General features: G+C 44.5%; 1 protein-coding gene across 8 annotated transcripts in view; it reads left to right on the plus strand.

Annotated features, from left to right (window-relative positions):
- Positions 1-13,053, plus strand: part of Mast4 (microtubule associated serine/threonine kinase family member 4) — a 606,534-nt gene that overhangs the window by 568,192 nt on the left and 25,289 nt on the right. For all 8 annotated transcript variants that reach the window (XM_052160085.1, XM_052160077.1, XM_052160082.1 and 5 more), the window contains 7 exons: positions 718-850; positions 1,645-1,810; positions 3,603-3,704; positions 10,051-10,173; positions 10,381-10,493; positions 12,372-12,499; positions 12,798-13,033. In XM_052160085.1, coding sequence (XP_052016045.1) covers positions 718-850; positions 1,645-1,810; positions 3,603-3,704; positions 10,051-10,173; positions 10,381-10,493; positions 12,372-12,499; positions 12,798-13,033 — 1,001 coding nt within the window. The remainder of the gene's footprint in view (positions 1-717; positions 851-1,644; positions 1,811-3,602; positions 3,705-10,050; positions 10,174-10,380; positions 10,494-12,371; positions 12,500-12,797; positions 13,034-13,053) is intronic.

Below are 13,053 nucleotides of genomic sequence, written 5' to 3' on the forward strand. Positions count from 1 at the left end.
TTGCACTATAATGAGTCCAAGCTTTGTGCTTAGTGAATTGAAATTCAATTCAAAGCTGGAAGTGGAAATAGGAAAAACTAGGTTTTTCTGTCCAGGTTCTTTTATCTATGTCTTGTTTTAATCACAAGTGGATTCCTTACCTGAGTTCCTGGTGTATGCCATAGGACTCTATTTCTTCTCTATTTCTCTTATTCTGAAAAATGGAAAAAAGGTGTCTGGAAAGATGGCTTTGTGGTTGACTGTTGCAGAAGGCCTGAGTTCTCTCCATCTTGATGGGCTCTTGTGCCGTTTTCTGGACTCCATGGGCATCCTCATTCACATGTGCGCATGCACTACCACCCACATTCACACACATATACATATAACTTTAAAAGTAAATCTCAAGTCAGGCACAGTCAAAGTCCATAGACTGAAAACAGACAGGAATTAGAGTTCCATACTTTAGGTTTTAGAGTTTCTTAAGTGCTGCAGAAACAATAATGTTGGATGTGATTGCTCCAACAAAGACAGCGGAGTTTTAGCTCTGGCCCTGACTTCAGGATCATGCTCAGCGGTCCAATGCAAGTGCCCTACTCCTTTGCACGACACCCTCTCTTACCAGGCTTCATTTTGCAATATAGTTGATGTATTACAAGCCAAAGAGGGAAGGAGGGAGACCTAAAACCACAGAATCTGCTTTCAAGTGACTGTTGTGCCCTTTGTCCTTCTGTCTCCTAGCCTGTTGGTCACCTCCATGGGGCACATAAAGCTGACTGACTTTGGCTTATCTAAGGTGGGGCTAATGAGCATGACCACCAATCTCTACGAAGGTCATATTGAGAAGGACGCTCGGGAGTTCTTAGATAAACAGGTAAGCTCGGGTGTTGCTCCGCCTGTGGAGAGAAAGAAAGCGCTCTGCAGCCAGTGACTTCAGAGTGCACCCGTGTAGCCCATCTCCACGGCAGGGCTGGGGTTTGGATGTCTGTATAAGCCTTGCATTTAATAAAGTGCAAACTGCTCCCATTTGTCTTCCTGGGCCCCTCTGAACCGTCCGATCCCTCTACATTCCTCCCCTAGCATTAAGGTCTATTAGCAAGATGAACGGCCTAATTGCGCACGAGTGAGAGGATGAGAGAGACAAATGGAAAACTGTTTTTGTAAGGAATTCAGGAGTCTCGATAGAGTACTCCTGAAACTCATGATGCATCGCGCAATCTCGGCTGCTGGAATCCGAGCTATGGCCCATTTCCTTTTAAGCATGCCTCATTACCATGTGCCCACAATCTGTTCATTGTGAAGTTACTTAAGGTAAACCCACCTCAGCTGCCACACCTTCCTGATAGAACCATGGGAGACTCAGTTTGACCATATATACAATTGAGCTGCCTCTAATAGTGACAGATTAAGCACACGCTACTATTTTTCAACATAAAAAAACCACTTTTTAGGATTGTAGAAAGCTATGCACAGGTTTGGTTTGCAACTTGAGACTAAGCATAATGGATATGTTCTTTGTCCTCGTAATTTCTGTTCTCAAGGTCTCTGCCCATGCGTTTCCTAGTAGGTAAGCTGGGTATTTTGAGGCAGTATAATTGTTTAGTCATCTTGTTCATTTTAATTCATGTCTAATGCTCCAGTTATTCTAATACAGCAATTTCATTTTAGGTCTGTGGTACACCTGAATACATTGCCCCCGAGGTGATTCTGAGACAGGGCTACGGGAAACCAGTGGACTGGTGGGCCATGGGCATAATCCTCTATGAATTTCTGGTCGGATGTGTGCCTTTCTTTGGGGACACTCCAGAAGAGCTATTTGGACAAGTCATAAGTGGTAAATATCATCAAGTTATCTTTAAGCCACTACTGGGAAACAGCTACTCAATGTAAATCTGCCACGTGTCACTAAAATGTTAACCTCTATCAACCACTGGAGCCAACAAATTAAAAGAACTCACTTCTCATAACATACAACCCGGTTCATGCTTTCTCAAGAGAGTGATGTGTGTTGAAATGGACGCGAGGAAGGTCTGTTAACATGGAATTTGGAATTGGGCTGGCAATGTGTCCAACTTTCATTGTCTGCTACTATTTTAAAAAAGAAATTGGTATGGGATTTACAAATGCTTTCCCAGTTAGCTGGCCTTCGTTTTCATAATAGGAAAGTTGCACCAGGGAAGAAAAGGTTAATGTGGGTAACATTTTTATAAATGGGAAAAAAATGGCTAATGACACAATGAAGAAATTAACAAAAATGTAATAACCCCTAAAACAAATGTCTACCAAATCATAAATAACGAGCATGGCGTGGCGCTGAGTGGAATCTGCAGACTGTTAATGCTTTCATCGGTAGTTGTGATGTATGATGTTATTTCTACAGCAGCTGTTCATCTTTCATTTAAAATTCAATAACCTTTAGATCTTAACCTGCACGCTGACCCTAACTATTGCCTTGTAGCATGTGGCACACCTAAATGATAATTAAATAGGGGCTACTGCTCCCCTCCCTGCTGATTTTGTAAATTTCCCCAAAGCAGAGATGATGGAAGCGGCCTCTCTACCTGAAAGGTTGTCAGGCCCCACTGGTAACTCCATCAGCCACCCCTGGTCCCAGCCTGACCTGTGCTTATGCCAGCCAGCAGTGGAAATAGAGAAATTCATTGTGCTCATGAAGAGCCCTTAATCGTACTATTACTTTCTGATGTTGACTTTGCAAGCCAGGCATATTTGTAAACTTTAACAAAATAGATTTGTTGAACCGCCTGCAGTGTAAAAGCCCTTTCTATAATATCTGAGCTGTTTATGGATTTATAACTAGGCTGTTATTTTCTGACAGACCAAGGCCTGAATGGCAAGGGGAATCAACTGTTTAATTAACACAAGCAGCAAACGCTGGCTTTGTTCTCACTGCCTCACGGCTCTGATGCATATTCATGTTTTATTTTCCAAATCAGATTTAAACTGCAGCAGAGGAAGCTAGAGGCAGGCGCACACAAAAATAACTCATGTTTTTATTGCATTTCCATAGGCACGAGCAAGCACACACCTATCTCCAGGCAAACTCCTTCAGAGCGAGAACAGAGTTTAATATCTCTGACAGACTTTAAAGACTCCCATTACTGTGGTCCCCTTTCATTTCTCTCTTCTCCAGCCTTAACATCTTGGACTTTACCTTTGTCCCCAGAAATCACTACTTTTTGCAAAATAACTTTTTACTCCTTGGAGCTAAAGAACGGAGCAGGCATGACCGAACTCTCAGTTGAGGCTAATAAGAAAATCTTACACTTAGATGGTCCCCAATGGGTAGGCGCCTGGTACGAAGCTGCTCAGTTCTGTTCTACTAAACCCTTCTAATAACCAGGAGAAGTGGCTTGTTAGGAGACAGTTCTGTCAGTGAAAAAAAAAAAAGGTGAATGAAAAAATGCAGTTTATTGAAATAGTCTCTTGAAATAGACCTTGAAGAAACCGGGGCTGTCCAGGCCCTATAAGATAATACTGTTCAAACATGACCACATAGAAGTCAACTGAAGATCCTAAGTGTAGGTTTTGTCTCAGTGTTTCCGGGATGGGGCCCACGGTTCTGCCCTTTGAGCAGTAAAGCTGTAGACATCTTCTCTTCCTTCCAGATGAAATCAACTGGCCTGAAAAGGATGAGGCCCCGCCTCCAGATGCCCAGGATCTGATCACCTTGCTCCTCAGGCAGAACCCACTGGAGAGGCTGGGAACAGGTGAGAGAGCGTGTGTGTTGCTTTCACCAGTGTACAAGCAATAATGTCCTCTGGAGCAATTGGAAGCTCCCGCTAATGTTTTCTGTGCAGGCGACATCTGTTAGTGGTTGTTGGACATAGCCACAGCACATTATAGCAGTGTTATGTGGTTGGTGTGTGTGTGGGGGGGTGCGATTTAGAGCAGCACATACACTCAGATGGGTAGGGTTTGTTTTTGTATTTTGCAAAGGCAAAAACTCTTAATTTAGTTCAATAAATACATCTCCAGGGTATGTACCAATCTTCTGTTTTGAAAAAAACATGCATCGTAAATAATTGGAAACGGAAAATCAGATATGAGGAGCTCTTTTTGGTCGTGTTTTTAATACACATTCCACGAGGATTTAACCCAGCAGGCTTCTATCCACAGCCTTTGAAATAGGTTATCAGTGCTCCAACTGATTACTAGAAATGAGGGCCTGGGGCTGAGCCAGGCTCTCCTATCATGGTGATCTGCACCGTGGCCCAAGAAAGGGAATTAAACCATTGCCTTTGAAGATAAACGAGATAGTCTGTTTGTTTCTTGCTGGTATTTTTCTCCCTCTAGTTTTACAGCCAGCAGGTAGGTGCCTCCCTTTCTTCCCTATATTGTGGAGAGACACACTTTAGGCATCTCTTGGAATAGCGTCAGGTCTGCCTAGGTGAATCTGTTTTAGCACGACAAAAAAGGTTAAATGTAAATACATATATACTCTAGGTGGTAATTAGTAGTGAATTATTGGTGAAACTTGTTGGCTTGCTGTGGTCATTTATTCTGGAGTTCTATTCCATTATAACAGAAACATCAGTGAAGACGAGGGCAACCATTTCTCGCCCATTTTTCCCATGACAATTATTCGTTTCAGGGATCTGCCCTTGTTTACACATGGACGGCTGTGCGCCAGGCCCAGTGGCACAAGCCTGTAGTCACATCAGATGAGATGTAGTGGCACAAGGATCCAGAGGTCAAGATCATCCTTAGCTACATAATGCATTCAGGTCCAACCTGGGCTACATGACATCCTGTTTCATTTTAAAGACAACGACAACAAAAAGACTCCTACTTTACACTGGAGCTCATGATAATGAATAAACCAAGGACCAGAAAAAAATATGGTTTGTAGGCCAAATTTGTCCAGTTTCCTGTTTTTATAAAAAGTTTTTTGAAGCAGAAACACAGCAGTGTCTTTTTCTGAGACATGTCATCCGTGACTGCGTTCATGCTTTAACAGCAGAGTTGGGTAGGCATGACAAACCGTATAGCCCCCGGGAGCTAAATGTGGACCACTCAGCCCGTTACACAGAAGTTATGCAGACTCCATGTTATGAACCCACCGGCTGTGGTTCATGTTCCTTACTGCCCTTTGTAGTGAATGAGCTTTGTCTTGGCGAGCCTCTGAAATCTAGGTAAAGGACACAAAAGAGAGTCGCATGGCCAGAGTCTAAAGCTTGCTCGTGTGGCCAAGAGCAGGCTTCCTTTAAGTCATCCTACCTCAAAGTATTGCTGTGAGGCATGAGGAGACCACATGAGGCAAGTCTTAGGTTTGGTGCTCTGGTACTATATTTAACCCTCAGCTCGAACCTCTAACCTTCCTTTTGGTAAGGGCTGTGGCATGGTGGTGGTGTCGCTACCGTGAAGCCTACTATACTCCTTGAAGTGATTATGTTTTTCCCCACCCTATCTGCTTTTCCACTTGTCTGAACTGTCAAACAGATCTGTTATTTCTCTTCTTTTGTGACCTGCAGTCAGAAGATCTGCGTTGTGGTTCAAGAGATAAGAGTGGCTGTGAAAGAAAATAGTGTCCAGGCTATGCAGGGGGCAGAGTCTTAAGGACAGATTTTGACTGGGTTATGCCAAATGTGGGAAACAGCTGCTTTTCAAGATTGCCCCAGGATAGTACAAATATCTACTTAGATTCCCCATTCAACTGACCAGAAGGAAGGGCTTCCATGATCAGGCTTGGTGCTCTGGTACTATATTTAACCTTCAGCTTGAATCAGAAAAATGCATTTGAGTGAACACACTCCCTCCAGCGGAAGCTCAAAATTCCCCTGTCCTGCTGTCCCCTGGGTCTAGTTTGGAGTTTTTCTACTTGATACTCTGCCCTCCCCCTTCTCTAAGAATGCTAGGACCTTTGATTAGGCTTGACTTAACAAGACAGGGTAGACACTCTATGCAGCAGGTTCCTATGTATGAATCATAAGCTGCAAGTTACTTCTCTGCACATTTTCTCGTTGACTGCCGCTGTCAGCCTCTGACAGTTGTGAGAGCAAATTCCCTAGGAGAAACCCAAAAGAGACATTTAAAGGTCTCACTCAAGCTCTTAGAACAGCCTAGAAGTGATTGCCAAACCGGCAGGGCCAATGTGATGGGTCCCAGTAGGGCCTGCGGAATGACACCGTGGATCCTGCAGGCCCGCCATGCCGCTTCCAGTGACAGCATCTTGTGTTCAACGCATATTTAGCGGGCAAAATAATGCACCGTGAAAATGTGTGAATGCACATTTGCCTGAGAGACTGGAGAGGCTGAGAAAGGGGGGGGGGGGGGAAGGCTGTAAAGAGCATAATGAATGTTTAAGAAGCTTCCAGGAAAGGAGAGGAACTCAAAGGAGTGCGTAAATGCCAAACTAGAGCTTGCAGCATACGACCTGGTGCTATACTTGCAATATATATGTATATGTGTATATGATGTATATGTGTATGTATATGTGTTATGTATATGTATATGTGTTATGTATATGTGTATGTGTATGTATATGTGTATGTATAGGTATAGGTGTATGTGTATGTATATGTATATGTATACTCTTGAACTTGGAGAGAGTCAAGTGGCAAAGCCTGGCTTGCTGACCTTCGAGCTGTTCACATATGTCTGCCAACTATATATCAGCTGTGAGCCCTTAGGGCTCTTTGTCATCATCCTCTGTTTCCTAGTGTATGAAAATTGGCACATTGAACATTTCAGGATGATTGTAAGGACTAAATGTACTAATGCTCGTAGGGAGAACCAGCCACACACCGGGGGATCCAGGCCAGTTCTTCCCTTTCATTCCACTCCTTCTAGCAATGGGAGCGCTCTGTGCATGCACGACCTGTACATGGTTCACAACCCTGTCACCTACACTTTGACCAGGTTCATCCCACAAACTGCCTTCCCCATCTATTCTTTTTTAACCTTTCCTTCCTTACGACTCCATGAGTATATGCTAATAACTTCTTCCGAGGAAGGCACAAAAGTACGTTAAGCAATGTGAGCTCCGTCTTCTGTGGCTGTGTCTCACTGCGGGAGACTCACTTGTCACCCTACACAGAACGAAGGCCAAGCTATCATCAGCTTGAGGTCCATAGATGGGAAAGCATGAGAACAGCATGGTCTGGAAGTGCCGAGCGAGTCACTGACCTTAGAAAAATTGCTTCTTTGGGTATAAACAGTCAGAGTTTCATAGCAGTGTCATTGACGGGCTCCCCACAAGCAGCAGCTGCGTTAGTCACTATGGTAATGCCTCCATGGCTGGGCTAAGCATCCAGAGATGGGCCACTCATCAGGGCCTGGCCCTGGACCTCAGTGTCACCGCTATGGCGAGGGGATGGAACAGGGAAGTGTGCAATCCCCTTTGGCCTTTGTGTTTTGCTCCTCCAAATAAAAGAATTGCTGGAAGAAAATGACCCTGACAGGAGTTTAAGAGGGCATTTATTGGGAGCTAAAAGAGAAGCAAGGTGCACAGTGCACAAGACTGGGATGTGGGGGAGGGGTGTCACAGAATAGACTTGCCAACTGGCTTAGATCCCCAGCCTGGGCAACGGCGGATCCCTCTCAGACTCGAGCTGGAGAAACAGTGAAGCAAAAGGAAACGAAAGCACAGGCTCCCACGTGTAGAGGAGAGACTAAGGCACTGCGTCTGGGCCTGCATTTTTAAAAGACAGACCTACGAGTAGCCTTATTCTTCTCGTCTGGAGGATCCCAGGCCAGCAAGCTCTGTTGCTTCTCTTTAGTCTCCCCATTTCAAACTGGAGTTGATGATGCTGACCCTATCTAGGGGTATTTTCAGTTATTTAGACGAGGCACTGTACCTAAGCATCAAATGCAGTACTGTCAGGGCAAGACGTCACCCAAGGAGTTCCTATAGGTTCCCGGCACTCAGATGGAGATAGCATGCTCACAGTAGCACACAGTTTCAGGAAAAAATAACATACAGCAAAGCTGGGATCCACTGAGGAAAAGGCTGTGCCCTCTCAAAGGCAGTGCCAGGGTGCAACCTTAAGGAAGAGACGCACGTCCTAACAATAGCTTTGTGCTTTTGTGGCTCTTGCAAGTTACATGCTCAGAGGCTGTAATTTATAACCAGATTCAAAGATTAAGTCAAGCTTTAAAACCATGAGCTGAATTTTTCTCTAAGAGCTTATTTTTCTCTAAGAATTACCTTTTATAGATAAAATTACAAGGATGCATTCTTCAGATTTATGGATGAGAGTGCGGTACAGTAGGTTCAAAGCTTAGGGTGCAAGTGTTTAAGGCATACATTTTGGCCTTACACATGATTCCTTAGCTGTTATAATACTTTTTCTTTTGTGGGCTTTATCTAGCAAAGGAAGTGTTTTTTCATTGCAGACAATCTTTAACAGAAGTTCGGATTTTGCCAGTAGAATGGAAATTCTTGACCCTCAGCCAGTAAGATACATAAACCAGAAACTGGGGGTTGAGGACTCTTCTCTTCTGGGGACACTTCTTTGTTCTTGCTCCCTTTCTTTTTCATGAATTTCCCTGTCTGTCTGTCTATCTGTCTGTCTGTCTACCTCAATACCCAGCACAGAACTGGCCCACAGATCATAGCCGAGAAGCCATTGGTACTGTAGTTGCTCAGGAATCGCCTGCACAGAATCTTGGTAAAAATTCTCATCCTTGCCAGGCAGTGGTAGCACATGCCTTTAATCCCAAGCACTTGGGAGGCAGAGGCAGGTAGATCTCTGAATTCTAGGCCAGCCTGGTCTTCAGCAAGGGTTCCAGGACAGCCAGTGCTATGCAGAGAAATTGTGCCTTGAAAACAAAACAAAAAACAAAGAAAATATTTTTAAAAAGGAAAAAAAAAAAAAGACTCACCTGTTTGTGCATTGTACAGACCAGTCAGTCATCCCCTCCTGGGGTGAGTTACCCCACTTTTCTCTGTCCCCTCCATTCTAGTGTTTAGAACACCTGGAACGTGTCTTACGCTAGAGGCATCCCATGGGCAAAGATAGCATCCCAGCCCCAGCCAAGATCCCAGCCCATCTTCCCTCTTCCCTTCCCGTTCCTGTTCTGTCCCTTTTGCACCCACAGAAGACAGGATAGGAGGCGTGGATGACAGTCACAGAGAGAAGCAGCTACATCCCCCACCCTCACTCCAAACTACATTCCCCCCACCCTCACTCCAAACTATATCCCCCCTCCCCACTCCAAAAGAAAGCTTGACAGAGAGGCAGATTAGACCTCTGTAATGGTCCTCTGAGAGAATTTTCTTCCTGATGCTTTTTCAGTCTCTGGTTTTTGTTATCTGGTTTTGTTGGGGGTGTGCTGGGGTAGGGCGAGGCCTGCTCTTACCTAGTGACTTCTCTCTCTCTTTCAATGGGATGTTGTGAATACATTTTCAGTGAGCCTTGCCCTTCAAACTTAACTGTTTAAAGTCACTAGATAAATTTAAAAAAAAAAAAAACCCTCCCCAAACTGTGTACTACTACAATTATTTGGCAAACAGAAGCCTCAACTTTAACCCCTGTGATTGATTTCTGTTAGACAAATTATAAATCTATCTAACCAATTTGCTATTTCCTTACTTAAGGATCTAAACCACAGACTCTTAATTCCTCCCTATGTTAATGAGCAATCTGATAAAAAACTGAATGGTAACCATTATATAATATTTAGGAAAAATCCATCATTATTAACCTTCCCTCCAGAAGAAATCTTGCTGTAAGCACATTTTGCACCTTGTTAGGATCTTCAGGGTTTGTAATGAGTCTGCTTTCAGGCCAACATGCGTCCATATCCCCAGGTTCAGTATAATGTGATTTTAAGTGGCCCTGTCATTAACCTTTGAAAAATGGAAAAAGTTGTAGAAAAATTAACCGAGAAAATCTGTGCTATAGCAACCGCTGTTAGCAAAATCAGATTTCCTGCTGATAAATTATGGGAATTTTTTTTTCACGTTTTGGTTGTAGAAGGTAGGGGGGAAGAATGGACTCCATCACTTCTTCATTTCTCTGCTAATAAATATCCTGCACTGTGTGTCAGCCTGGTGCTGGCTTTGTGCAGAGGGTGGCTCAGCCTCTCAGCCTCGCTTCTCTCCCCATCCAGGTGGTGCCTATGAAGTGAAGCAGCATCGTTTCTTCCGCTCCTTAGACTGGAACAGTTTGCTGAGACAGAAGGCGGAATTTATTCCCCAACTGGAATCAGAGGATGACACAAGTTATTTTGATAGTACGTGCATTATCTGACATCCTTTGGCCTTTCCTAGATTTAAAAAAAAATAGTTCATCTCCCACTTCGCACCTTCCGATCTCATCTCGTACCTACAAATTCTAGAAAACTCCATGTGGTTCTGCTCCAGGTACTCACAGGGTAGTTGTCTCTGCTAAACACAGAAACTCTGAGTAACCCAGACTGTTCCCAAACCTTCCTCCGCAGCTCGGTCCGAGAAGTATCATCACATGGAGACGGAGGAGGAGGATGATACCAACGATGAGGACTTCACTGTGGAAATAAGGCAGTTTTCTTCCTGTTCACACAGGTTTTCAAAAGTGAGTAAGACAGGGTATCGGCGTGCAGAATCTTGGGGAGACCACCAGTGGCTGGTATCCAACTCAGCCTGACCTAGTAAAAGCGCCTGCCCTTGGTGGGGTGTGAGGTCTCCAGCACTTGAAACTCCTGGTTAGTTGGGGAAAATGGTCTCATATTCTTGATAAGCAGCAGTTTCCACCCCATAGACTTTGGGAGTTTGTTGTTGCTTTAAGGCAAAGATGCCAAAGCTTTGTCGTCTTTCATGATAGTTGTCACTTGGTGAACTTGCCTACCTGGCCCCCAAGGTCTAGCTGAGAGCTAGTCTTTGGAGGCTTTTGTCAATGAGGAAGAACATAGGCATCACTGTGTGCCGAGATCTCCTAGTATGACACAGTACAACACAGGAGTGACGCTCAGTTCTTTGCATGAGCCAATATTCTTGGGAGACACTTGACTTTGGGATAAGAAAGTATTTTGATCAGTAATAGAGGTTATAACTTATACTGGCAAAGACAGTGGGAAGACCACTCATTTTAGAAATGGTAAAAGATAATAAAATTGATTATTGAGAGAGATCCCTTTTTATAAACTCAGGTAAAATTTAAAAACCGACAGACACATAACCTGATTTTTTGGTAGGTTAGGAACCCAGGGATAATGGAAATAAACCCTGAGGGCACCCACCTCCTTTCTGATAGCCTCAGTTACTACATCTCTGTGGTTGCATGGCATTTTTGCATGATTCTTCCTTAGGAATTCTATAGCAATTCATGATTTTTAAAGCACTCTGTACATTTTCCTGAGTGATTACCCAAAATGCATCTGCAAATCAGCTGGTGCTATCCCTGTCTGTTCAAAGGACCAACACAGGGGCAGGGATTTCCCTGAAGTCTTATAGCCAGTGTGTCCTGAAGCAAGCTTAACTAACATCCGATGGGTACTCAGAACATGACCCCGCCTCTACCCTCTCAGGACCCCTCCTGAACAGCTTGCTTCTTTACTTTGGAAAGCATTTTATTTTTCCTAGCTCCTGTTCCTCATCCTTTTCTAACTCTACAGGTAGTAGGAAGCCCCAGGCCCATTTCCAAGAGAACAGTAAATAGCTGGAGGGCAAATGTTGTGTACTAGATGTTCTGGGCTTTCCACATTCCCATTTTTACCTCTGTGTACTTCCTGTGAGACTGTGGGCTAAGAGGCCTCTCAGCCTAAGCTTTAGTCTCCTGCACCAGCAGCTGTCTAACTGATTTATTTGCAAGCCAAAGGTCCCTGCTTAGCTCCCTCATTCTGCAGAACCAACCCCACTCTAAGTCCTGAAACACACCATCCCTTCCTCTATCCAGCACCTGACTGGTGGCCGTCAAACACTTTCTTTTCCTTATCATGTTCTCTTCTGGTTACTTTTTGAGCCTGAAGTCAGTCAGAAATGCACATTGATCCCAAAACCATGAAACCCGAGAGCATCTACGATTGATTCTTCTTTGTAGATACAGAGTCCTTGAGATTTGGTCAGTTCAGCTTCCCACCTGAAAAGAATGTGCCTCCGTACCTTAACTTTTCTCTCTTGTGGCATGCGCACAACATTGTTAGTGTTTTCCACACGAAGGCCCTAGCTTACAATTTTTTGTTTTATTTTGCTTTTTAGAGACAGGGTTTCTCTAGGTAGCCCTGGCTGTCCTGGAGCTCACTCTATAGACCAGGCTGGCCTAGAACTCAGAAATCTGCCACCCTTTGCCTCCCAAGTGCTGGGATGAAAGGTGTGTGCCACCATGTGTGGGTCCACCAGTTCCCACTTTTACTTCTATATATTCAGGTTTTTTTTTTCTTTTCCCTAAGACTTGTACTTTTTCTGGCATACTCTTTTTAGATGTAGCTTGTAATCAATGGTTATTCGCCCGCAGGTTTTCAGCAGTATAGATCGAATAACTCAAAATTCGGGAGAAGACAAAGATGACTCTGAGGACAAGACCAAAAGCACAACTTTGCCATCCACAGAGACACTCAGCTGGAGTTCTGAATACTCTGAAATGTACGTGAGAAGCCTCCCAAGGGCCCTCATAAATGCTGGGGCAGTGCGTCCGAGACCTACCGCCTGAGTTCCCACTCCAGTAGCTCTCAGACAGCCCCCAAAGCATGTATTCCTTCCATGTCCCCTGCTTGTGCTGACACTGGGTATGGTACCGTGAGAACCATTGCTTTAGACATACATTGGTTAGGATTACCCAGCTTCCCTTTAACCTGGGTTTCTCAAGCCAAAGTTACCCCTAACGGTTCCCTGGAGGTGGAGGTGGAGGTGGAGGTGTGACTTGTTCTTGTTCTTTCTTAAGGCAACAGTTATCGACATCCAACTCTTCAGATACTGAAAGCCATAGATGCAAGCTCAGCTCTGGCCTGCTTCCCAAGCTGGCTATCTCCACAGAAGGAGAACAAGATGAGGCTGTCCCTTGCTCTGGAGACCCCAGAGAGGAGCCAGAGAAACCTGTCCTTCCTCCTGAGGAGTGTGCTCAGGAGGAGCCCGAGGTCACCACTCCAGCCAGCACCATCAGCAGTTCCACGCTGTCAGGTAAGTGTGGTTATACTTGG

This window comes from Apodemus sylvaticus, chromosome 16 (genome assembly GCF_947179515.1).
Source record: "Apodemus sylvaticus chromosome 16, mApoSyl1.1, whole genome shotgun sequence".
Classification (NCBI taxonomy): domain Eukaryota; kingdom Metazoa; phylum Chordata; class Mammalia; order Rodentia; family Muridae; genus Apodemus; species Apodemus sylvaticus.